Source organism: Strix uralensis, chromosome 4 (genome assembly GCF_047716275.1).
Source record: "Strix uralensis isolate ZFMK-TIS-50842 chromosome 4, bStrUra1, whole genome shotgun sequence".
In the NCBI taxonomy this organism is placed as follows: Eukaryota; Metazoa; Chordata; class Aves; order Strigiformes; family Strigidae; genus Strix; species Strix uralensis.
In genome coordinates, this window is record NC_133975.1 from 123,557,175 (window position 1) to 123,583,229 (window position 26,055).

A 26,055-nucleotide genomic window follows, 5' to 3' on the forward strand; every position below is an offset into this window, starting at 1 on the left:
GATTTGTGTAGTGTTGGTTGACTCTACAGCCTAGACCTGCATGGCGTTTCTGCTGTGAACCCTTTTTCTTCTTTTGGTGTAAGTTTTTAGGAAAATACAGGGGAGGAAAGGGTTGATCTTGAAGTATTCCCTCAAAATCTGCCTACTCGCTCCAAGCAGTACTTGGGGATACGCAGTGTAATTTATCTGAGCTGGGCTCAGAGGTCCTTCAGTCACATCCTAAAAGAACATGGTAGAACCTGAAAACCCCTTGTGAGTCCCACCAGATGCAGGGCATTGTAGACCGGATGATGAAATGAGGCTGTGCACCTTTCAGTGTCATAGATCATGGGCCCAGGGGTGACATCCTTTAACAGGGGACTTTGTCAGGTGCATGTTCCCTCCTAACAACTAATGAAGCCCCCAGAGGAGTTGTCTGTTGTGTCTGGAGCCTCTCTTAGGACATTGGTAAGTCATGGCTCTGCTGCAAGAGTGGAGCCTAGTTCATGTCATGTTTATTCACTTTTCATTACCTGTAAGAGACACCTTTTTTTCCCCCAAAGCACATTCATTGGGGCTGTGCAGCCAAACCTTCAAGGGCACTGTATTGTTGGTACAAGAGAAATCTGGATGTAAAATTTCAGTGTGGTTTCTCCAAAGCTGATAACCACAAGACTGATGCAGTATTAGCGGGGCAAGTTTGGTCACAGGCAGGTGGTGTAACAGATCGTATATAAAATATGCTAGTTCAGTAAATCAGGTAATGTTCCCATAGCTGGAGCTCTTGGTGGTGAGCTCAGAATGTAGAAAGTCACGTTTATATTGATATAAAGTAATGCAAGAGCTTAAGGGCACTTCAGAGGTCATGAATGGCAGGGGATGTTAACACTATTTCTACTAATCTGCTGTCTTTGTTTCACTTTTTTGCCCCCTCCGGGACCAGGAAGAAAATAAAGGAGCCACCAGCTGGCCGGAATTTTATATCGATCAGCTGAATTCAATGGCTGCTGTAAGTATTTCCCCAACACTTTGGTGCTTGCGAACCCTGTATGGGGCAGCAGCGTAATGGTGACAGTCTGCGGCATGGCCAGCGTTGTGCCTGTGGGGGGGATGAGTGTTGTAGCCACAAAGTTGTGACCTGGCTGTTTTCAGCCTTTTGAGTCTGTGGACCTCTCAATAATTTGGAGTTGGCATTAGCTTGCAATTTGTCCCAGCAGTTCAGAAACCCCTGATAAAAGTATTTAAGGATATCCTCCATTAGACCAACAGATACAGCTGGAAAACAAAGGCAGTTTCTATGGCAGGAAGGGCATTTCATCTTGCCCTGGCCTGGGAGGCTGGGAGGTGGATGGCAAATAGCAGCTTTCTGTATAAATCCACCAGGCTGGGTTTTAAAGTCCCCATTTGATTGTGCAATGCTGCTGGGCCACCAAGCTGCTGCGGTTGCTTTGAAGCCGATAGCTCCTGTGCTTTTTCATGGATGCCTGCTAGTGCCTTGCTCCTGAGACACCCTTCTGTGCTGGGCAGCCACGGTGAGGCAGGACTCTGCCAGTTGCCTGTCCCACGAGGGATGTGTTTAGGTGTAATTTTATGAAATGCTTTCTTCTCAGCATCGTGCCAGGCAAGACAGAAATAGTGCTGTTTTCTGTAGGAAATACAGTTTATTTCCTGCAAAGCTGCCCAGTTCAGAGCCCCTCCATCCTCACTCCTGCTTTTGGAGGCTGAAGGTGCCGAGGTTCATGGCCACTGCACTAGGAATGGGAGCAGCATGGAAAATGAGAAAGAAAAGTATTTTTCTTTTTTTCCCCCCAATGTTTGCCCTCCTGTCATGGGGCCAGGGTGACAGGGAAGGTAGGGCTGGGTGGGGGAGCAGGGACAGAGGGGCGAGCAGGGGGCTGCAAGCCAGGAAGGAGTGTGCTGCTCCCCTCTGGGAAGGCACGGACACCCAGGGCTGGCCACGGGCTACCAGCCAGGAAAAGCCCTGAGCCTGAGCAGAGCTTGTGAGCAAAGCCTGCCAGATGCCTGGAAGGTGGCTTTGATCTCTGTGACACACTGCCAAAGAGGAGCTGGGTTAAATGCAGGGGTCAGCACAGCTCTTTATATCTCCTGGGACCCTTTCTCTCTTCTTTGGCTTAGCCTCAGCTGGTGCTGGCGGGGCTCACCCTGACACCTCCAAGGGCCCAGCACCATCGGATGGGGCAGGAGGCACCTGGGGTGTTGCTTTAGCTGTGGCCTTGGCTGCATGAGTTGGGGTGAGCAAGCCTGCATGCACGGGGCTGCAGGCAGCCGTGCTACCCAGGTGGAGCTGCAGGAGTCAGGGTCCCAGCCCCCAGCACCAGCCAGATAGTGAAATTCAGTGTGGGAGATGCAAAGGGCATCCTGTGCACGCAGCCACTGTCCCCAACCCAGGAGCACACTGGTAGGTTACGCTGGGAGGCCTGGGAGCGACGGGGTTGGCAGGACCCCCCTGACTGACCCCGAGCGTAGATGCAGCAACCCATCCCCTCCTGGCTGCAGGGCATCCCCTGAGCCCCCCACCTTCTCTGCAGGGGCACATGGGTACCTCTTGGGATGCATGGGTACCAGGGGAGGCTAAAGGATGCACCCCTTCTCCCCTACCCCAATTTAGCACCTTCCTTCTGTGGACCCCCAGTTAGTACTGGCTTAGGCCCTTGCATTCTCACAGCCCCCTCCCGCCCTGGAAACACACCAAGGTTCACATCCTCCGGATGTCACCTGCAGCATCTCTGAGCAGAATTCAGCTGGACACTTGCTCATGACATACTGTGATGCACTTATTTACCTCTTTCTTTTACCAAGTGTGTTTTCTGGAGAGTCATGGGTCATAGGGGACGTGCCAGGATTTACATCCAGAGCCCATGAGTTGTGATGCTCCTCTCCTGAATTGCAGCCTTTCTCTGTGCTCTGAGTCTGAGGGTTGCGGGGGGACAGTCACGAGCAACCTCCAACATGGGCTTGTCTGGATGAGTTGCAGGTTAGCAATTTGGGGTGACACTACTCCTATCTGCAGGGCATTAACTCTGGAACTTAATGATCACGCAGGACAATGCTAAGTGTGTCCTCTCAAGATCCAGCTGTCCCGATTGTCTCGGGGCATTGAAGCCCAGCATTTTGCCAGGGCTTGCTGGGGGGTGAGAACTGGTTTGGGGAAGAGAGCACTGGGCTCCTGTGGCCTCGCTCAGGAAATGTTCATTTCCTGCTGCTTTGAAACAAAACCCAAGTGGCCGGGGAGATGCAAGGCCACCAGCGACTCTGCTCCAAAGCCCATGTGGATTGGGGTGTCACTGGCTTGTGATGCCCCAAACACTTGCAGCTTAATTTCACATGTGCTAGTGAGTTGTCTGGGTGCGTGCAGGCAGCGTCTTCAGCCTAAATTGATGCGTTCACCCTGCTGTCCCCAGTCCAGGCCGTCTCTTTGCAGACTGCTGGGGTTTTGCCAAACTGCCCCTTTTCCCGAGTCCTGCGATTGCCATAAGGATCTGGACTTTTAGACTTCCAGAATCTGTTTAGGGTCCCCAGCTCCCATGGCTTGGCACGGCAGGCGGTGGGCACTCCCATTCCTCGGGCACACACTTCACAGGGAAACCTCCCCTCTCACATCTGCCTTTCTGCTTTTGCAGAGAAAGTCACTGATCGCTTTGGAAAAAGAAGACGAGGAGGAGAGGAATAAAACAATCGAAAGTTTGAAGACTGCACTGCGGACAAAACCAATGAGGCAATTCCCTTCGATTTCATGGCTTTATCACCGCGGTCATGGTTCTTGATTCATGTCCTTTGGTGGGGCAGGGGATTAAGTAGAAATATAAGTAGGGCCTGCTCAGAACAAAGGAGGCAAGGACACTGAAACGCTACTTGCTTTTTTTGATTCACCTCTTGCCATTTTGTTCCTTTTCCTTGGTCCTTTTAGTGACCGAGAGCCACCAGGACCTTCACATCTGTTCAGGCAAATCAGGCAGCTTCTTTTTTTTTCAAATTTGCTTTTGTTCTCATTGGAACAAAATGCAAAAATTCCTTCCAGATTGATTTTTTTTTTTTTAAATCCAGTTTTTGTTGGTCAACCAGGCCCTTTGTTTCAACTTCAACTTCTCTTGCACTTTTTAAAGGAATAAAATCACATGAATCTTCAGGATTTTATAAAATGCAAGAAAAAAAAAAATGTTTCTGGGAGGTTTTGATGGGGAGGATAAAGAAAGGGTGGGACTCTTTCTGAATGTCTGTAGTTTTTCCTAAATTCAGTTTCTCTGGAGTCTGCATGCACACATCTGCAAAACCTTTAAGATATCTCAGGTCAACATTTTCTGATGGGAAAATGTTTCATGACCTGGTCTGGTTATGGAAGAAACAACTAGTGCTTGTAATTGCATTCCCCTCTTCTGTTTCTCTTTTGCAATGGTTCTGGTGATGGTACTTGGTAAGAAATTCCCAGGGTCAGGGGTGAGCACCCAATGTCCATGGAACCCCGACGTCTTGGGTTCTGTCTCCCTGCTGTCCCATGGAAGCAGGGCTGGTATCCAGCCATGAAACTTTCCAAAGACCTTAAAAGTGGTTTGTGAGTCTGTCTCACTGGAAGTCAGAAGGATCCAGCAGGCTTTATAGACAATTTTACCTGTTGGACCTGCTTTTGCGCCCAGGGAAGTGAACATCAGATTTCCTATTGACTTTGGCTATAAGAACAGGCTTTGAAGCAGAGAAATCAGTTTTTCCTGAGCCTGCAATTACCCCTTTTGTTGCTGTGCATCAGCATGGCTTGTTTCGAATTAAAATCATCCCAGTGCTGGGATGTTTTTGGCTTATTTGCTTTCCGAGCCTGTGCCTTTTGCCAAACCAGAATACACCCAGCCTGGATGGCATCGGGCAGGGAGGTCCTAAAATGCCTGAGCAGCATGCAGTGTTACAGCCTGCTGTAGTGAATCTGCCTGAGGCACTGCCATGCATTTGCTGTCTGCTTTCTGTTTAGCAGCGTTATAAGTCATCATAAAAATCAGAAACCCCTTAAAATTGGTGAGATGTGCCTAAGGGAGGAGAAGGATGTGGATGGTGAGGCAGGAGAGGCAGCAGGAAGCAGAGAGTCTGACAGGCATCATGGACATGGTCTCGGCTGCTGTTGGGGTGTCTGCAGCTGACCAAGGAGGTGACTCCACAGCTTGGGAGCTTCTTCCAGTCCTGTGCAAAACTGGTCGCAAGCAAGTGAAATTTAGAACTCAGGTTGGGGACTGGGAAGGTTTTGCAGCTGCATGGCTGCAAACTCCTAACCTCCACCCTGGGGCTTGTGCTGATGGCTCGGTTAGCTGGTCCTCTTCCAAATATCCTAGCTCTGGACAACCTTGTGCAGATGATGCCTGGTTGCCTACACTACTGGGCACTGATTAAATGGATTTTTGCAACCCTATCCCTGTCTCTGGGCCATAGGAGTCCTGCAGACTTTCTGCTATTCAAAGTCCAGGAAAAAATATGTAAGAAGGTCCTGGGTTTACAAAAACAGATGACTCAGCCCTGTTTGAGGGTAAAAGGGTCCTTTAGCTTTTGGTTTTAGAGCTAAAACCCCTCTTTCTGACAGGTTTGTAACCCGGTTCATCGACCTGGATGGCTTGTCGTGTATTCTGAACTTTCTCAAAAGCATGGACTATGAGACTGCAAAGTCTCAAATACATACCTCGCTCATTGGATGTATAAAAGCACTAATGAACAACTCCCTGGGCCGGGCTCACGTCCTGGCCCATTCAGAGAGTATTAATGTAATCGCTCAGAGTCTGAGCACGGAGAATATTAAGACGAAGGTGGCAGTGCTGGAAATCATGGGCGCTGTGTGCCTGGTTCCCGGGGGCCACAAAAAGGTACTGGAGGCGATGCTGCACTACCAGAAATACGCCAGCGAACGGACTCGTTTTCAGGTAGGTGGGTCTCAACTCACCCCTCAGCTCGCGAAATTGGGCATTCGTGTCTCTTCCTCCTCCTGGATACCTAAATGCTTTATTATCTAAATGATTTATTATGGCCGTTTGCAACTCAGATACTCTGGGAATTACCCCGGAACCATGTCTGATGAGGTCTGCAGCTGGGTAAGGAACCCCTTATTTAAGGGAGCACCCACAAAAAAAAATAAAAAAAAGCTTGTTTGTGCAGGGTTGCTGGGATCACAGCTCTGCAAGGTGTTGCAACACACCTGGATGGCCTGATGTTAGCCAAAATGGGTGCTGGGGTGGGCTGTGTTACAGCAGGGCAGCAGCTGATGATCCATCACCAGCAGGTTGCTACAGGACTATAGGAGCATCACGGGGAGTTGTTCCTGTATGTGTCCCCTGGCTGTTTGTGCAGCATTGGGGCTGTCACTGGGCATTTAACTGATGCTGTGTGTCTGGCAGACGCTGATCAATGACTTGGACAAGAGCACGGGGCGGTATCGAGATGAAGTGAGCCTCAAGACAGCCATCATGTCCTTCATCAATGCAGTCCTGAGCCAGGGGGCAGGCGTGGTGAGCACCAGGGCTCTTGGAGAGGGAGGTGTTTTGGTGGGTTTGGGTGTTTTCACTTCAGTGAGCTTTCTGGGTGTGTGCATCTTTCTGTGTTGACCCCACAACTGTCTTTTGCAGGAAAGCCTGGATTTCAGACTCCATCTGAGATACGAATTTCTCATGCTTGGGATCCAGCCAGTCATTGATAAACTAAGAGAGCATGAAAATTCAACCCTTGACCGGTGAGTAGTGACCTCCAGCCTGCTGGTTATTTTTGCCCTTGCCTTGCACCCTTGCTTTCTGGTTCCTGGACTTGGCATTTGGGGAAGGCATGTGGGTCTAGACTCGCCCCTTTTGAGGAAATTCTTTGCTGTCACCAGTGAAGGAGGGGAAAACCCCAGCATAGTTTTGCTGCACTCTAACATAGGGTTGATCTGGAAAGGATGTGCCATCAGGGGCCTGGGGGATGCTCTCAGCCCTCCTCCTCCCCTCCTCGTCCCCAAAGGCTCCTTGGACAGACTGTAATGACTGGGAGCTCGAAACTGAAGATCCGGGTGATGTTTCAAATCCTGCTTGTCTCTGGGCCACTGCCAGACTGGCTGCCTGCAATTTATTAATCATCACATTTGTCTCTGCTTTTAACAGTCTTTTTTTCCCCCTTTCTTTCCTCAGGCACTTAGATTTTTTTGAAATGCTTAGAAATGAAGATGAACTGGAATTTGCCAAAAGATTTGAGCTGGTGAGTATGACAGACACTGGCACTTGATGTCACGGTTCCTTTTAAAAGCCTCTACATGGCCTGAGACATGGGATGGCTTGTGGGGTTTGGACCTGAGTCTCAGGAAACAGGCGGTGCTGTCAGTGGTCTGATGGCCTGACCTTGCTTCACTCCTGTCCACAGGTCCACATCGACACCAAAAGTGCGACTCAGATGTTCGAGCTGACGAGGAAGAGGCTGACACACACCGAGGCGTACCCGCACTTTATGTCTATCCTGCACCACTGTCTCCAAATGCCTTGTGAGTCCCGGGAGGAGGCGAGGAAACCCACGGCTGCCGGGGGCTTGGCAGCCCACGTCTCCTCCCTGGGGATGGCAGAGACCTCCCTGCTGCTCCCCTCACTCTGTCCCCTCTTTCCCCTCCAGATAAAAGAAGCGGCAACACTGTCCAGTACTGGCTGCTGCTCGACAGGATCGTGCAGCAGATCGTCATCCAGAGTGACAAAGGGCAGGACCCCGACGCCACTCCCCTGGAAAACTTCAATATTAAAAATGTTGTCCGAATGTAAGTGCTTGCCCGCCTTTCCTGGGGCTGGCTGCTGAGCAGCACCAACATGGGCCACCGTGGCTTTGCTGCCAGCCTCTCTGGCGAGGGCCAGGGCTGGGGGTTATCCCTGCCAGGTGGCATCACTTTGGCCTCTTAAGCACAATGTGCAGGTGAATTAAGCTCAGCCTCTGTGTCCTCAGTGAGTTATTTCCCCTGACTGCTGCTGTCACTGTTCCTTATTCATCACTTACTTACTGTCACCCGGTGATGTTTCTGCATGTCGGCTGGACAAGCCAGCATCCCTGGAGCTGTTGAGGCAGCGCTGCATCCCAGACTGCAAAACCCTGCCAGGGGAGGCAGAGCAGAGGTGTTAGAAATACCAGTTTGGGAGCTTTAAATCCCACTGCCTGGGCTTGCTCAATCCTGTTTCTTGCTGATGATGGTTGCTTCTTTACTGTGGTAGGATTGTCTCATGTGCTACATGTCTTTTCCTTTTAGGTTAGTCAATGAAAATGAAGTGAAACAGTGGAAAGAGCAAGCAGAAAAAATGCGAAAAGGTGAGTGATGGAGAGATATATGGTGTTAACTTTAACCTTAGCATGTGCGGTAAGCTAAATGGAGAACGTATGCGTGTATTTATCTGCATGGACTCTGCAGGCTTTTTTGAGTGGCTGAGACAGTATCACTCTATGGGGCTTCCAAAGGAAATGGGCAAAGCAGATACTCATTTTTTCATGGGGAGGCCCTGGCCGGGGTATTAAGGCACAGCACATGCTCCCTTTTCTTAACTGTGCAGCTTCTCTGCAGGGCAGCATGGGGGTTAGTCCCCTGCACACTGCTGTTTGCCAAAAGGGAGTGTTTGTCACCCAAAATTGATCTCATGGGGCTGTTTCAGAGCACACTGAGCTTCAGCAGAAGCTGGAGAAGAAGGAGCGGGAGTGTGATGCCAAGGCCCAGGAGAAGGAAGAAATGATGCAGACGCTGAATAAGATGAAGGAGAAGCTGGAGAAGGAGTCCAGCGAGCACAAGCAGGTCAAGCAGCAGGTGGCAGATCTCACAGCGCAGCTCCACGAGATGAGCAGGGTGAGGCCCTGAACCTCCTCCACATTATGGCCCAGTCCCAAACCCCCTGCAACACCATGAGGTGATTTCTAGGGGCTGAGCTGCACAGGCGGCTGAGAGAGGTGCTTGTTGGGAGGGCCACCAAGATGTCCATCCCTAGTGATGGTGTGATTTTGCCTCTCCAGCTGCATCAGACCTCAGTTGGAAGCGCTGAAGCTTTTGAGTGCTTCCTATGCTGGTTAAATTTTGGGAAAAAAAAAAAAAAAATTGGCATGGGGACATTTCTTGGGTGGTGTCCCCCAGCTCCGTATGACCAGTCTCCCCTCCTCTTTCTCTCCCAGAGGGCGATCTGTGCTGCCAGCCCCAGAGGACCTCCCATGCCACCAGGAGCTCCTGGTGGCCCTTCACCTTCTCCAGCTCCCGGATCCCTTCTTCCCCCTCCACCACCACCGCCACCCCCAGGGGGATGTCCCCCACCGCCTCCCCCACCCCCACCCCCTCCATGCGGTCCCCCACCTCTCTCCGGTCTCCCACACCTGGATGGGGTGATGCCTCCCCCTGGAGCACCTCTGGGCATGGCCTTTAAGAAGAAGAGCATCCCACAGCCAACGAACGCCCTCAAGTCCTTCAACTGGTCCAAACTGCCAGAGGTAAGCCGGGCAATAATTTGGGCAGTGAAACCAGAAGTGCCAGATGGCCACCTCCTGATGTAAGGGCAGGTGGGCAGGGGACCCCCAGCCTGAAGTGCTCCCACTGTCTTGCAGAACAAGCTGGCAGGCACTGTGTGGACTGACATAGATGACACAAAAGTGTTCAAAATCCTGGACCTTGAAGACCTGGAAAGGACGTTCTCCGCCTACCAAAGACAGCAGGTAATGGCTGGCCCAGGGCACACATGGGCATCTGGGCAAGGCTCCGCCATTACAAGATCGCGCGGTTTCTCTTGTGGTCTCAAAACATGTCTCCCGTCATTATTTCATACCAACAACATGTTTGCCAGATCAACTCGATCTGCTTTATCCTCTCATCCGCACGCTAGTGCCTTTGCATTGAAGTGGCCGTTCACGGCTCAGTGTGCCTGATTTCACCCCTGCCCACACACCTGACCACATGCATCATGAAGATGGATCACCAAAAAAACAACAAAAAAAGAGGGAATGTATGAAAATAGCCCCAAGATGTGGCCACAGTTGGGTGATATTTTTGGATCGCTCTTAACAGCAACTGCTTCATGTCTCTGTATTGGGTGGAAAATTTCTATCCCTCTCTGGCCAAGAAGGACTAAGTTTTGCCCACATCTACCATGGGTGGATCTCTTCTTTTATTTTTGTAGTGAGCCCAGAGCAAAATGTGAGCTTTGAACAAAAAAACAAATCCCAAATCAAAATAATGACACTGCAGGCAAAAGTCTCTGCTTTTTAATCTCCTGCTCAAGCAATATGGCCCCAGTTTGGAAGGCATCAAAGCAGACGAAGAAAATTAGACACTTGTTTTACCCCAGACACAACCACGATGGGCAAAAGCAATGAGGTTTTCAAGAAGGCAGGAGAAAAAGCAAGGAAATAGGCTGAAAAAGTCATGTTCACCTGCTGATGTCTGGCTGCGTTGCTGGGAGGAGAGAACAGCTTGTCCTGCTCTCGTCAGGCTCAGGCGGAGGGACGGTGCTGGGGAGGAGTGGACCCAACACATAAGCTCCTTAGGCAACGTGAGAGTTTAATCTCTTCCAGAGGCTAATTGAGGGAAAGATTAGGGCAGATTTAGAGCAGGGCAAATACCAAGAGTAACCCACCAAAAGTGTGTGCTGCCCCGGTGTGTTTTGGGAATAGGTGACCATGGTGCTGGCTCTTTCCTCCTGTGTTTTTGGAGCTTGACTCGTGCCTGCTGAAGGGCACGTCTGAAGACGAGATGGAAATGGAAGGGAAGCAAGAATAGAAACCTGGTGTGTCAGCAGGATGATTTGTCCTCTGGCTTGCCTGCCCAAGTCCATGAATCACCTGGTGTGCTGCAGATTATTGTCAGGCAGGAATTTAAAAATAATTTGGCTTGGCCAAGATCCTGCTGGGTGAAGCGGCTGGTTAGGTTCAGTGTCAGCAAGAAGGGGAAGGTGCTGCAAGGGGCACTGTGACACAGGCTTTCACCCCAGATGGGATGAGAACCAAATGGGAGCTGAATGTGGGAGCCAGGGACTGGGGTGGGACTGACAGAAGATGCTGTGAGAGCGTCTGGAAGGGAGATTGGGAAAGAGGAAGTGAAAGTTCACCTGTGAGATGCCACCCTTGGGAGCATGTCACACAAGTTCCTTGTGGCTCATCCATGCTTCATGGTAGCACCGGTTTGTGCAAGTTAAGTGATGGGGCACATGCCCCTGGACCTGAGGGCGCATGCTTGCTCACCTGTGAGTCCCCCGGGTGCCCCCACTTGCAGTCTCAGCATGGGGAGGGGGTGCCTGACTGTGTGCCCTGAAGTTGCTGGCAGCACGGCTCTGCAGACAGCTGCTGGCACGTGGGGTTAGATGCGCTCCTTGAGATAACATGTGCACCACAGGGCGCTTCGGTGTGGGGCTGGGGGAGCTCCATGCGAATGGCCTGTCCCTGCAGGGAAAGATGCCTTAATCATTTGCAGTGTTTTTGAGCTCTAGCAAAAGTTGCCTTCTGTTCTGAGCAAGCAGTGGAGGAACAGGGATTTCTCCTCCCTGCTCCCTGTCTTGAGCCCTTGACTGAAAATCACTCCCTTGGTGATTGCACCTCTCACTTGTCCTCAGACACAGTGTGGAACATCAGGGGCTGCCTGCCTGCCCATGCCCTGAGCAAACCAGGGCTCTGAAATCGCATGGCTGGGTGGTACATCACTGTGGCCAGCACCCCAGCACAGTTTGGGGGCAGGTGCGTGTGGTGCAGAGAGCTCTCAGACCCCCCACAAGTAGCTGTTGCGGGGCTGTTGTTGATGGCACTCGGTTATTTTTCTTGCCATAGTGCCTGGGATTCCCTAAGTAGTGCACAGTTCTGAGACTTAATGATGTACTTAATTTTAAGCATCTCTTTAAATGCTTTTCCCATGTCACAGGCTGGGATGTAAACGCAGACTGTAAAGTGAGGTCTGCAGCTCTTGGGAAAGGTCCTTTCCATGTAGGAAGGACAGGAGCCCTCTGGGCTTCCTGGGGCTCAGCCTGGGAGCATCCCTGCCCCGTGCTGGGCAAAGAGTGGACGCTTGCCCTGAGCTGTCAGGGGAGCCCATATCCTCCCTGTCCTGTACAAGATACCAGCATTTACCAATCTTGCTAGATGTAACAGAAAAACCAACGGGAGCTCTGCGTTTCAGGCTGTGGTGTGAGGACCCGACAGGGCTGGGGGTAGCTCCTTAAGGATGTGCATGCGGTGATGGAGAAAAGCAAGTCTAAGGCTATCAGGGCTTAGGTGTGCTACGCAGGGTCTGCACCTTCATCGGAGATGTTTTGAGAGCCTGCAAGGGGAAGAGACTGAGAGACTGATGCTGATAAAGGACAGTGACACAGCCAGGGCAGTCCTGGCAAGTCCCACAGCGGTGAGTGATGTATAAGAGCCAGGGCCAAGTGGAAAAATACATGTTGGTGAACCAGGGGCTTAGCAGTGAGCTGGGTAAGAATTAATCTCCCAAAAAAGGATGAAAGAAGAGCCTCCAGCTCTTCCATGCAAATAAGAGTGACCTGCACAGTGGCCAGGGGCAACAAGGGTGGGGAACATTTGTGGGGATGGTGATAGCAGATTTAAAGCTACTCCTTCTTACACCACCATCCTGCAGCAGAGGCTGGATCACCATTCATGCGAGGAAAAGGGTCAGGGATAAGGCTGGTTTGAGGCAGAGAGGGAGGGTTTTTGTAATGAGCCTTTTCTCTACCTTAATGTATGAGGAGCCCTCCTTCTCCTGGAGCAGGAGACTGCAGGAGGACCACCGCATCCTTCTCCTCTCCAGCAGTGTGGAGCAGGTCTGAGCATCATGGGGCAGGTCTGAGCGTTAGGATGGAAGGAAGGCTTCCTAATTAAAGGCCAGTTAAACGAGCAAGAAGATACCCATTGCAGCTTGTGGATGTGCTTTGTGCCTGTCCCACGAAGGAGCCTGCTGGGAAGAGGTTGCTTTATGAAACACCGATCCTCAACCTCAACTGATTCACAGAGTTAAATTCTGCTGTTGCAACAGCCTCACATCCAGCTAAATCGTACAGTTTTCCATCTAACCTCCCTGAAGTATAGCAGTGGCAGCTTGGGTGTCCTTACTCAGGGTCTGCAGGTCCCCCTTTCCTTGCAAAGACTCTACTGTGGTGGCATTGCCAGAGCTCTGCTCCTGGGGAAGGTCGTGGCAGCTCTTCAACACATGTTTCTACACAGACGGGTGCAACACTGCCTCGGGGAACGCTTTACGCCGTGCCGGGCTGCCCGTACCACACCCCATGGGTGCCCATCCCTCTGGTGAAGAAAGGGTCAGTCGCTCTTTTTCTTGGCTGGTGTTTCTTTGCCTCCTGGCACATCTTGTTCTGCTTGGCCGCAGTGTTTCTGTGGGCTCGAGGAAAGCCTGACGTGTTGGTTTTTAGCCACAGGGCTTGCGATTGGCATAGCTCAGCCCCCAGCGGGTGCCAGTCCCCCAGCCCCGGGTGTTGGGTGGCATCTAACAGAGCCCTTTCCCACCCTCCTGCCCAGAGCCACATGTGGGTCCTGGGCTGATCCAGCTTCAGCAGCCAATCAGGGGAAAACCTGCATAAACAAGGTTTCCTTTAAAAAGGCAGCAGTGATGGGCTGTTTGGGGATGACCAAATCAAACCAGGCACATGGGCCATCGATCACCTCGGCACAGAGGGGCTGGAGGGAAGCACCCTTGTAAACCAACTGTGTTTGGACCCACTTACCTCCTCTGTCTTCTTTTTTTTTTTAAAAAAAATAACCATTTTTGCACCTTTGAAACCTCCCTCTCCATCATGGAGCTGCCATCTGGTCTCTTGAGCCAAGCACCAAAAAAAAAAAAAAAAAAAGATGCAGCCCAGGGAACAAGGAGGGAAAACACCTCCTCTGTGTGTGCACACGTGTGTGGTGCTGGCTTTGCCACACGTGCTTCCAGTCTGGTGAGGGGAGCCCGGCAGGACAATCAGGTCTTCAGAGGAGTGCGGTGCTGGTGGGCATCAGGGTGGCATTTGGCCAGGCTGCTGAGCCCTGGAGAAGGGAGGTTGTCCCTGTCAGAGGAGAAGTCAAGGGGAAACGTGTTGCCATGGCAAATGGTAAAGTTTTGCTGTGGCCAGAGTTGCTCCGGGATGAGCCTCTCATTATTTCCACTTGAAAGCCCTGTTTTTCCTGGCAGTCGCATTGGCATTTCAGTCCCTCAGATTTGCAAAAACTAGCAATTTTCTTCCCCGGCACGGCGGGCTGAGCAGTGCTATGCCTTTGGGCCACCACTTGCCGACTCGTGCAGAACGGTGGCAGGGCTTGGCCAGCATCCTCCCACCTCGTCCCATATCCCCTCCTCACCTCCTTGCACACCAACACCTTGGCCTGATCCATTCATGGAGCCACCTCTCCCATCAGCCCTCCCCTTCTGAGCATCCTTTAATCTTCACCACATTTTCATGTCCATCCCCCCTATTTCAGCGCTGGCAGACCCCGCGTGCCACCCCGTGCTGCCAAACCCCCTGTGTTGCACCCTCCCCTTGTCTGTGCTTCAATTCCTTTTGGTTTTGCCAAGATCACTGAACTGCATGTGTTTTTACTGCCTTTTTCCATGCTTCTGCTATGGCCGTAGGACTTCTTTGTGAACGGTAACTCCAGACAGGTAAGTGAGCATCCGCAGGAGCTCGGCACCTGCGAATGGCGAGAGCAGGGCGAGCGCGGGACTGGGGACGGTGCGGTGCTGGGGGTGGTTAACGTGTGGCAAAGTGGGGGTTAAATCAGAGAGGTACAAAGATCACCAGGAGGAGCCGCTTGAAAGTTGGAGCCAGGGAGGCTGGTAAGTAAGAAGCTGCCCTCTCTGCTGTCTGATGAGACATCAAAGCCAACATCTGAATCCAGGGGTTGAACTAACACAGAGAAGCTCCTACCACTGGGCTTTTCTGCTTGTCAAAACATGGAAATAAATAAACTCATACGTACAGGTTGAAGCTCTGTGCTTCATCACAGTCAGAGCAAGCAAGGCACACGAGAGGGGCAGCTGATAGTAGGTGACATGGGGCTCACTTTCCTTCACTCGACACCACCTGTGCCGGCAGCTTCCCGCTTCTCATAGCTGTAGGTTTTTTTCATTCAAAGAAGAAAAAGAGTAAAAAATGGGAACTTCTGTGCTCACTCCCAACACATGCGATGGCTGTGTGCCAGGTCTACGCTCATAGACGTTTAGTGCAGATCTGTAGTGCATGGGACCTTGCAGCTCCAGGTTGTGTTCCTTCCAGGAGGATTGAATAGCTGGCTTTTAATTGATTAACCTTACTAAAACATGTGATATGGTAAATTAAAACCAGGGGCAACATGAACCCCTTGGGCAACCCTGCAAAATTGCTTTTTGCCCGTTTGCCCACAACCACCACTTGATATATTGTTACTTATATGAAGGTAACGTGTTTAAGCTGCTTAGGAGATGTAGGTGTTTATGCCACACTGATTCCTGCTTTGAAATCCCTTATTTTGGGAGAATTAAACTGAAATTGCTGCAAATGCTTCATGTTACATTTGCAAGTCTGGTAGCTTGCACTGGTTAGCTTGCTGGGGAGGACTGTTGCGTGAAGGGCAACTGCAGATGTTTGGAGCGGGGGTGAAGAACAAGAGTGATGCTGAGTGTGTGCAGCAGCCCGTAATGAAATATTTCATGCAAGGATTTAATGAAGTATCACAAATATGTATGCTAAGAAAGCCCAGCTTTATTTATTCAGCAGCGCCTGTGTGTTTGCAGATTTTTAAATCTTCCCTGTCTGAGAAAATATTTACATTTCTAACCAGGGGCTTCAAAGCCAGCTCTGGTTTATGAAATGACTTACTGTGTTTCAGTTACAGGCCATGGGTTTTACCCGTAACCCATGGTGACACTCCTGATTAATGGGGACCCGCTGTGTATCGTGCTGCTATGTGCTGAGAGTACTAAATGTCTTTGCTTCTTCAAGGCTTTTCTCCAGGCTTTTCCTTTTTTTTTCTTTTCCTTATTTTTTTGTAGAAGGAAGATGCTATCAATGACACTTTGAGTTCCCGGCATAAAGTCAAGGAGCTTTCGGTCATAGACGGCCGGAGAGCTCAGAATTGCAATATCCTCCTCTCCAGGTACAGTTAATGCCTTCTCGCCCTCCAGGGAGTGGGGGGATGCTTGATACCCTGCCCTGGGCTGGGGGGTGCTCCTTATCCCCAAGGAGGTTTTAATGACAGGAGCCAGCGTGGGAGGAGAGCCAGTGACACCTGAACCCAGCTATAGCCTTACACCATTTGTGGCAGGGTGGCCCAGGGGGGGAGATGTGCTTAACCGGGTACGTGGCAATTTTGTGTCCCTGGAAAGTCCCAGAGGGGCTGGGGTACCCGGTGAGCCTTTACAGGGGGTGGGAGGGGGTTGGTTTCACCTCTCATCTTCCTTGGCCTGGGTTGTGTTTGCTCCTTGGTGGCGGTTGAAGAGGGTCTCTGTTAGGCTGGGGAAAGCACTGGGTATTGGCAGGATGCGGGGAGCAGCAGTGTAATTTGGCCAGGGCCTGGCTGCCTGTGCAGGTCTCCTGTGCCACATCTGGATTTCGGGAAGGGGACATCCCCCTCTTACAGCTGCCCAGCCCCACTGGATGGCAGCCTCCCGCACGCCCCTCACCAGGAGGGCTCAGCACTGCTACCAGCAATTTAATCCGATCCCTGGCTAGCTGCCAAGAGGATAAAAGGGGCCTTTTTTGGCAAGATAAACTACACCAGTAAGACTGACTCCTGAGAAAGGAGAAGCCAGGCTGTGGTGGTCTGAAAGGATGAACCATCAGTGTAGCTACTTGAAAAAAAAGCAAAGCAAACAGCAGTAGAAAATGCCACTTGTATCTGACTCACCCAGAAAAAAAAAATCCCAACAGTAGTAAAATATAGCTCCATTCAGAAATATTTACTCTGCTGCCTGGAAGCACAGAAGCTTTTGTGCCACCTGGGACTGGCTGGGATGGAGCAGCATCCCTGGCAGATTGGGCTTGCAGCCGCAGTGCCCAAATTCTGTGTTTTCCCGGACCGTGGGTCAGTGGAGCTGGTGCCTCGTCTGGGCAGCCCGCCTGGTTTCCTTCCCTGGAAAGCATGCAGAGGCTGATGTCTGCAAAAAACCCCTCTGGTTGGGTAACTCACAGTCCCTGGTGATTCTTCACACTCTCCCGGAGGTGGTTTGCAGCCCCACAGGCAGCGGGAGCGATGAGTGCAGCGAGCCATGAGCTGTAGCGTTCAGTGGTAAAATTGCCGTGTTTATGGCTGTTTCTGCTCTGGGTTGCTTCTGGGGATTTTTGTACTTCCGAACAGTCCAAATAAAAAGGATGACGATGAAAGCAGAGTTTAAAGCAGCAGGCAAGTGAGTACGTCTATGGCAGCCAGCTATTAGCAAGTAAAGCGATGGGATTCAGGGCACTGGCTGGGCTGTTCCCCAGCGTTCTTAGGCTGAGCGTAATCAGAGTGGGTTTAGGTGTAATTCAGCCAGAGGTCTAAATGTGTAATTGAAAGTTAAGCACACAAATAGCCCCTTCGGTGGGAAGGGGAGCTGCCCAAGCGCTGAACTTCAAAGGCATCTTCCGTATCTTACTGAGTAAAGGTCTTAATTTCATCTCACCAGCAAACCTTTCTCTTCCAAGAAAGCGATGGCTGGAAATGGGTCGCCAGTAATTAATCCCACAAAAAGGGCAACACAGAGGCTTCTGGCTGTCTGCCATCCCCTTTGGGTTGTTTCCAAGGGAAGAAGCAGGATTGGACCTGCCCAGCAGGGTGGTCCCCAGGCCTCTCATACAGCTTTTCCTGGGCACATCCCGCAGCCCTGCAGGGACAAGTGGCTCTGGGAAAGCAGTGGCTTTTGCCAGCCACTGCTTTGGAGATGCTTTGGGGTTCATCCCATGGTGCTCCTGGGGATGCGCAGGCGGAGGGCCCAGCCGGACAGGGCATTTCTCTAGCACTGCACAGCAGCAGCCAAATCTGCTCCTTCCCCCGTTTCTGCAGAGGACCACAATCGAGTTTCTCTCCCCAAAACCCTTTTAGGTGATTTATTCTTGATGCCAAGCAGCTAAAAGGAAGGGCGGTGTCAGGATGAAGCCCAGGCATCCAGCTGGTGGGCTCAGGTCCATCCCCTGCATCTCCAGCAGATTCCGTGTGACCTTGGGTAAATCCTTTCCTCTCTGCCTGTCCCAGTTGCCCATCCCTGATCAGATGGAGCAGCGGGTCCCTGGCCCTGGTGTTGCAAAGGGCTCGGCTTAACCTGGTTTCGCAGGGTGGCTCACTGCAGCTGGGCTGCTGCTCTCCTGCCTCGCTCGTGTGGCCACCACGGGGACGAGCAGACTTTCACATGCGAAAGGACCTGGAAGCTTGGCCCCTGGTTTAGCCCAGACATTTGTAAGCTCACCAGGCATTGTCTGGCTTGCAGCGTGGAAAGATTACAGCCAGCGAGATAATTTATCTCTCTCTGTAGATTTATTTTTTTGCCTGTTTCCCTTGCTTTGGGAGAAATTACTGCACAGTGAGATCACTGGATTTTCCTCCGCCTTGTAATGCAGTACAAGAATATTTTTAACACTTGCTTTTTTCTTCTTTTTTTTTGGAGAATGGTTTGCCGATGTCAGCGCCTTATCAGGTCTTCCTCCATGAACCCACCGTGTCCTTGCTTTTGCTCCCTGTGTACGTGTGTGTATTTTTAGTGCTGCATTCTGCAAGATGAAAATCAAGCCCTTGCTCCATCGCTTTCTGCCTGTGTTGGCAGTGAATGGCTCGTTTGATTCCTCTCTCCAGCAAGGCGGCATGGAGCATTTTTCTTAAATGAATGTGGCTTTTCAAGAGGGCGCGTCCCTTTCCCGGTGGAATTCGTTTTTCCCCTTCACACTTATTACGTCCTCCGCGGGACCCTATAAAAGCCACGCAAAATAGCCCCGCGCTTGTCAGGCTGGCGAGCTGTCACTTCGCATCGACAGGCTGCTGGCTTTAAATCCCTGTGACAGCAAGTCCTGTGACCCCGTTCTTCTCAGACGGCTCACGTTCGACAGCTGCTGCCAACAATGATAATTATTGTGGTTATAGATAAGCTTCTAGCTTTCACTGGCCCCTTTCCCATCAAATTGTCTGAGAAGCTGTTTTCTTCTGGCGCCCCGCACTTGCTCTCTCCGATACCGGGACAGGCTCTTGTTCTTGGCACCGGGTTTTGATGATTCCTGAGAAAAGTTTTTTCAGCCTCTTTTTTTTTTTTTTTTTAATATATTCTATTATTGACTTTGCTTTTAATGAGCAGGGCTTACAAAAGTCACACTCATCTTTCACCACCTTCCTGGAGATAATCACTGTGGAAAGTGTGCGCTTTAGGTGTTCGCTTTGGCTTTGGGTGGGGGGTAGCTGCATACCCACCCCCTTCTCCCAGGAACATTTTTGCCTCCCAGGGATCCTCCAAATGTCCAAACTCAGCCAATGTCTGCTTTTCACTGAGGCAGGGACTGATGTGACATTTGTTGGCGGTCTGAGCTCTTGTGTCGCTGCTTGGGTGTAAGGAGTCCTCCTGCAGCTTTATATCCCATCTCAGGTCGTGTCCATCCCGGCCACTGCCCTCGTACAGGACAGGTAGGGTGTCCCCAGAACATGGTTGCTCGTCACTACAAGCATCAGAGGGGGTATTTTCCATGGATCCTTAGTTTGCTCCTTGTGAGGTAAACCTAGCAGTTGTCTTGGCTGCTGCTCAGTGCAACCTTTGTGCTTCCTCCCCTGGCTGCGGTGAGACTTAAACTCCTCATTTAACAAACTCTCTCTTGGGAGCTCCCTCAAGCAGGAGGTAAGAGAGGACCGGGTACGGGATGAGAAACAGGATGAGCTCATAAGGAACAAATATTTACTTGCCAGGTCTGTAAGATCCACCAGCCTTTATAAAGCTAATCATTCACTTCAGGTCTTGAGCAAAAGATTTCAGGCTAAACCAGGCTCTTGCTACCCTGGTCTTAAGAGACCAGCACCCTTCCTGCTTCTGCGTCATCTTCCAAAAGCCAGCTCTATAGTTTCAGTCTGCTTCCTGAAGAGGTGCCAGGATGAAAAATACCCTCCTCATTTAATTACTTGGAGTGATCAAGTCAGTGCCCGATCTTCTTTTTGATCTGCTGATCAGGTTGACACAAGGTCTCACATCCCACCAGAGGATGTGTTTCTGGTTTCAGCTCATTCCTTTGAGCCGCATCCAGTGTTTCAGCATCCCTTGGCAGCACTGATCACTGAGACCAGGATGATGGGTTTCCTTAAAGCCCACAAGTGGGTCTTTTCAACTGTGTGACTTTTTCCTGCATGCAAGAACAGGGGAATTTTTTTTAACCTGTATCTATTGCAGTGGCTTTAACCATCAGTGGAAGCTGGGCAAGGGATAGGGTATTGGCAGTCAGAGTTGCAGAAGTTTCTGGGCTTTCCCTCTTTTGCATCTAGATTATTTTATCAATTGCAATGCAAAAACGTGAAGAAAAGTGTGTGTGGTTTTGCAATCAAAGTCGTTGCAGGGAGCAGTCAAAGGGAGTGCTGCAAATGTTTTAAACTGTAATTAATGGCTGCTCTAGCCCAGGAAGAGCTGAGGGCGTCTTTCTATCTTTCTGTTGTCTCAGCTCAGTGAAGGCTGCTGGGGGAAGACCAGCCTGTTGTTGCTTGCTGTGATACAATGGTCTGTGTTTTTAAAAATCTCCAATTTGAGGCTACATCTTGAGTTCCTGTTAGGCGAAGTGGAGGAAGAAAAAGGTAGATGGGGATCTGGTTTCCAACCTGTTATGCTTCAAAGCCCATTGAATCCCCACCCCTCCAAAAAAAGACTTGATAGGTTTCCTGGGATGCTGTGCATCCATTTCCCCAAATTCTGGATTTCTTTCTCTTTCTTCCTCGAGGGAGACTCCAACCAAAGGCAGCTGGGAGAGGTGGGGGAGGCAACATTCAAATCCAAGAAAAGCAGCAGAAATTGGCCAAATTTTCCTTAGGGCTTGTGGCGATGGGTTCAGGAGCACTGCTGAGCTGTGCCCCTGAGCCCAGGCTGGGCCATGCTGCTGATGGGGAGCATGACTTCCCCTGGCCCCATGGCCCTCAGGGGTGCTGGCACTGCAGGAGCAGTATTGCTACAGGCAAGAGCTATGTATAAAAATTACATATTTTTAATACATGTATAATAAACTACCTACAATACTTATATAAAATACTGTAAAATAGGGGAGAGGGAATTGGCCGATGAGGTTTGACCTGCCGTTCACAGCGGGGCCAGGACTGCTCTGTGCTGTGCCTTGGCAGAGCACGGTCCTACCATGTTTCTCACATGTCCTTCTTCATAACACACTGTATAGTGTTATTTGTGATGCTGCTGCTGGCAGGGAGTTAAGCTGTTCGTGTTGCATGGGTGTGTAAGGAAATGCTCCTGAAACTTGGCTGATTGCTGGGCTGGGAATAACTCTCCTTCCCCTCCACCTCCCAGGCTGAAACTCTCAAATGAGGAGATCAAACGAGCAATTTTGACAATGGATGAGCAGGAGGACCTCCCAAAAGACATGCTGGAGCAGGTGGGTAATGTGTCTCGCACTCCTCCATGGTTGTCTAATGCTGAGACCACACTGTGCAAGGTGCTTGGGACCAAACCACAGCTTAAAGGAGTGTGTTAGGGCCCAAATTATTTACCAACTGCATGTTGAAAAACCACTCAAGTGGGATGGAGCAACAGGAAAGCAGCTCAGTTGTAGCATCGGCGCTGGGAGCAGCATGGCCTGCACATGCCATGTCTGTACCTAGGTCTGCCCTGGGACCCCCAAGACTGAGCCAGTTGCCCATTTTGTGGCTGTGGCTTAAAGTTCGTGCTTGGTGGCTGTTTATTTTTGAAAGCTTATTCAGCGTTTGTGCAGTCCTCAAAAAGGGAATCCCATTTTTGACCCCCTCTGAATTCCTTTGGAAGCTTATTACTCACCTGTCCTTAAAGCTGAGCTGGTAATTGCACTTTCAGCAAACGTGGGAGGATTCATTGCACAAAATTTCCATCTGCAAATAGGTAAGAGTTGCAGCAAATGAGAGTCCCTGACACCTCCTCTGGCAGAGCTGATGTTGAAACCTCCTTGGAGCAGATGTAGTACATCTGTTGTAAAACCAGAGTGATGGCAGGGCAGAAGCAAGAGACACTAATGTGATGGAGTAATGGGAGGAAGGTCACAGGGCCAGCAATAATACTTACTTCACAGGTGCCTTGGGGTCACTGTACATGCCAAAAAGGTAGTACATTCAAGCAAGTAAATCACCATTTTGCTCCTGAAAAACTGTGCATGGACCTCATGTCCACCAGTGTGCTTTCCCTTGTTTAGCTCCTGAAGTTTGTTCCTGAAAAGGGTGACATTGACCTGCTGGAAGAGCATAAGCACGAGCTGGACCGCATGGCCAAGGCTGACCGGTTCCTCTTTGAAATGAGCAGGTTGGTGGCCCAGGGAACATGTGTTTTGGCCAGTGGCTGCACAGGCTGGTTGTGAGGTGGCTGTTTCATGGAGCCTGGTTGGGAAATAAGCCCTGCTGACTGTTTTTCACATCGAGAAATGAGTGGGCCAAATGGACGGGAGGGCAAGCAACGTGCTCCCATCCATAAGGATTGCTCGTGATGCTGTGCTCCTAAAATCAGGGTTGCACATCCCAGACAAGCAGCAGCTGGGCAGAGCAGGGGGGAGAGATGGGGAGATGGATCCTCAGCAGAGAGGTGTTGGCTTCCCAGGTCATGTCCCAACACATTGCCCTTCTCATTTAGGAGAGAAAAGCTCAGTCTGGCACAACTCTGTGAAAGACTGCATCATCTGCATCATGGCCCAGGTGGGAAGTACTGTTTGAATGATAACAACACTGTAGCAATGCTTCTTTTCCCTTCACATGAATATATCCTGGTGAATACTCCAGACTGATATATGTAAATTTTGCCCTGCTGCATAGATGAGTCCCACTCCTCACCTCAGGAATGACTCATCCCCGGGACTCCTGAGAATATATGAGATGGAAAGGAAATGTCATTTCTTCCTGCTCTTGGTAGCAATCATTTAAGCCTTAGAAGTCTTCAGGGATGAATAACCTTATCTTTTGCATGCACATCCTCTGGAGATGTTGGTTTAAAATCTTGAAGCTCCTTATTTAAATCCAACTGAGTATTGAGCTCTTTCAATTTCTTAGCTGAACTTCAAGCACATCATTGTTTGCAAAATCAGTGAGTTTTACAATCTGAGGTAGTACTGGGAAATCAAAAGTAGAAGTGCTCCTGTCCTCCCCGAGAAATGTGCTGATGAACACCAGGGCAATGCACCGTGTAGTTGCTGAGTGTCAGAGACAGGCAGGATGGAGCTGTGAAGTTCAGACCTAAGCCCTCAGGGCTGGAAGATGTCAGAATTAGCTTCCCTGTCGCAGGTCACCTTTCTTCTTCACAGCCTCTTTCCCAAGTGTTGCTCCCGTGCCTTCATCTTTTGGAAAGCACAACATGCCAATGCAAATATTTTCCTTGATTTCCGGCACGGCTTTTTAATTTGCCTTGTGGTCTGTAACCGAGTGTGATGTCTTTGTCACCTCTGATTAGTACAATGACAGCGCAGCCCATGGCCTTGTCTGTGAGCATGTGTCCCATGGGTCCTTGGTCCAAATGACTCAAATCAGATCGCCATTTGCATACAAGTGAGATCTTGTTTAACCTAAATACAGCTGACACGAGTAGAGCAGTCCCTAAATTGCCCAGGAAAGGGCTGGATTGGGCTGTGTTGGTGGCTTTCCAGCCCAGGCCATCATTTTGAGGATCTGAAGGTCCAGTTTCATTAGCGCTAGTAGTTGGTGTGCCTGTGTTCAGCTGCAGCTCATCACAAATCCATTGGGAGCCCAGACCTCACGAGCATCTTTGCTAAGGAGTGGTTGTAAAAAGAGCTGTTTGTTCATAGCAATAGGATGTAAAAATGCACTTGTTGAACCTGCTGAGTTAAGGATAGGCTTAAGCATGTGCTTAAGAGCCCACCTGGATCCACCCCAGGACAGCTGTAGCTTCAGTTGTCATTTTTTCCCATCCCAGCATAGTTTCAGGGAGAAATGCGGTCATTATTTTTTAATCGCCGTGGCTCAAGCGTGCTTTGTAAGCACAGCTGTGAGCAGCAGAGCAACTGAGCTCTGCCTGGAACAAGCAAAGCTCAAACTGCACTTTTTTTTTTTTCCAGGATAAACCATTATCAGCAAAGGCTGCAGTCCCTCTACTTCAAGAAGAAATTTGCCGAGAGAGTTGCAGAAGTCAAACCCAAGGTGGAAGGCAAGTGACCAGACCTGCTAAGGGAAAGAGCATCGTAGGGCGAACATCGTAGGGCAAGCCTGGTCTGCATGGAGGTTGCAGTGATACAGGGGAAGGGAGGGACATGGTGGTCACTCTTTGGCCATGGGGGCACTGAAGGGGCTGCTGGAAGAAAAGGGGACTGGTGTGCTGTTGTGGCAGGGGGTAATGTCCCACACCTCTCTGCTTTCAGCCATCCGCGCTGGCTCCAAGGCAGTGCTGCAGAGCAGCAGCCTCCAGCAGCTGCTGGAGGTGGTCCTGGCCTTCGGGAACTACATGAACAAGGGCCAGAGAGGCAACGCCTTTGGGTTTAAGATCTCCAGCCTCAACAAGATCGCGGACACCAAGTCCAGCATTGACAAGTGAGCAGCTCCTGCCCTCGTCCTCGGTAGCATCTGCAGAACCTGGGGATGTTGGGGGAACGGAGGGGCCATTAGTGTTGTCTCTAGGACATGGGTAGGTGGGAGCGGTCCCCACCCTTTTGCTGTCCCATCTGGTGCATCCGATGATGCAAGCATCCATTTATTGAGCAGGACAGATTTCAAGGGAAGCCAAGCTGCAGATCAGCACAGGGATTGATGGGGGCTTTCCTTCCTGGGCTGGCTAAATGGCAGCCAAGGCTGATTAGGAGGATCATCCTCCAAATGCTTTTTTCACCCTTTGAGAAGCCAAGAGCCGTCATGCTGTGGCACAGTGGGCCAGAGGAGGGATCTGCATGGGAACACCCTCTGCAGCCCCCCCCAAGCTGCCACAGCCATCTCCTGGTTCGCTCTCACCCTCCGAGCTCTGTGCACAGAACGAGAGGAGCTGGGTCAGGTCTCAAACCTGCCTGGTCTCATCCATCAGTAAAGACAGTGGAGGACAGGAGTGGTGATGTTCAAGTCACCTCCCCAGGGTCCCTTCTGTGGAGGGCCCTTGCTTGCAGGGACCAGGGTGCTCTGCACTGTGGCGGTGCATGGGACAGACCCATCCCATGTCCCCAGACAGGCAGCGAGCATCATCTTTGCAGAAATTCAAAAATAGTTCATTACCAGGGTTGGGATTTAACCAGGGTTTTCAACCAAGCTCTTGGCTCCCCATGGTGCCACCATGCTGACCTCGCTGCTCCTCTCTCCTAGGAATATCACCCTTCTGCACTATCTCATCACTATCGTTGAAAAGAAATACCCCAAAGTCCTCCGCCTGCACGAGGAGCTGCGAGACATCCCGCAGGCAGCCAAAGTCAAGTAAGCAGGGATTTAGGTGGCACTTAGGGAGCGCCAGGAGTGTTTTCCCCCCTCGCTTCAGCCTGCCTTTCTGTGTTGCTCTCCCCTGCTCGCACTCCCAGTTGGATCCCGGCCGCTGGGCTGGGCCCTGTGCTGTGGCCACACTGGCCCAGGAGCAGCCCGGGACACAGAAGGAAACATCACCTGGTGAATTTAAATCTCAGCCCTTGCAGCAAAGGGTTGCGAGCCTCTGAGCCTCCAACTTCGAGGGAGGAGAGCTGCTTGGAGTAGTCATTTCCTGTTGTTATCTCACCACAGAAGCATTTAATTAATTTCTAATGGTACGTTAAATAATCCGGGAGGAAGCTGTTGTGGTGTGGCTGCAGATAAAGGGCAGCTGTTTATCTGTGTGTGGTGGGGAGGCTTTGCCTGCAGCATGGGCAGGACCAGGCAGCAGTGTGAGGGGCTCTAACCTGCCTCTGGGTCCTGCCTGGCCCTTGTTTTGCCACCAACGTGGAGCTTCTGGTATCTGCAACGAGCTTTTAAGCCTTGCCTGCCTCCCGGTGACCTGTCTGGAGCAGGCTGCTGCTGTCTCTCTGCCGGCGGAGGCCCTGTTCAGCA

At 50.8% G+C, this 26,055-nt stretch overlaps 1 protein-coding gene across 4 annotated transcripts in view; it reads left to right on the top strand.

Annotated features, from left to right (window-relative positions):
- Positions 1–26,055, top strand: part of DAAM1 (dishevelled associated activator of morphogenesis 1) — a 98,991-nt gene that overhangs the window by 64,422 nt on the left and 8,514 nt on the right. For 3 of the 4 annotated variants that reach the window (XM_074868966.1, XM_074868963.1, XM_074868965.1), the window contains 19 exons: positions 923–988; positions 3,621–3,715; positions 5,558–5,891; positions 6,363–6,473; positions 6,591–6,694; positions 7,125–7,191; positions 7,354–7,471; positions 7,597–7,735; positions 8,216–8,274; positions 8,613–8,800; positions 9,121–9,429; positions 9,544–9,651; positions 14,540–14,569; positions 15,938–16,041; positions 21,389–21,473; positions 22,260–22,366; positions 24,123–24,211; positions 24,423–24,591; positions 25,348–25,455. In XM_074868966.1, coding sequence (XP_074725067.1) covers positions 923–988; positions 3,621–3,715; positions 5,558–5,891; positions 6,363–6,473; positions 6,591–6,694; positions 7,125–7,191; positions 7,354–7,471; positions 7,597–7,735; positions 8,216–8,274; positions 8,613–8,800; positions 9,121–9,429; positions 9,544–9,651; positions 14,540–14,569; positions 15,938–16,041; positions 21,389–21,473; positions 22,260–22,366; positions 24,123–24,211; positions 24,423–24,591; positions 25,348–25,455 — 2,390 coding nt within the window. The remainder of the gene's footprint in view (positions 1–922; positions 989–3,620; positions 3,716–5,557; positions 5,892–6,362; positions 6,474–6,590; positions 6,695–7,124; positions 7,192–7,353; positions 7,472–7,596; positions 7,736–8,215; positions 8,275–8,612; positions 8,801–9,120; positions 9,430–9,543; positions 9,652–14,539; positions 14,570–15,937; positions 16,042–21,388; positions 21,474–22,259; positions 22,367–24,122; positions 24,212–24,422; positions 24,592–25,347; positions 25,456–26,055) is intronic. The other variant, XM_074868967.1, reaches the window with a different exon arrangement.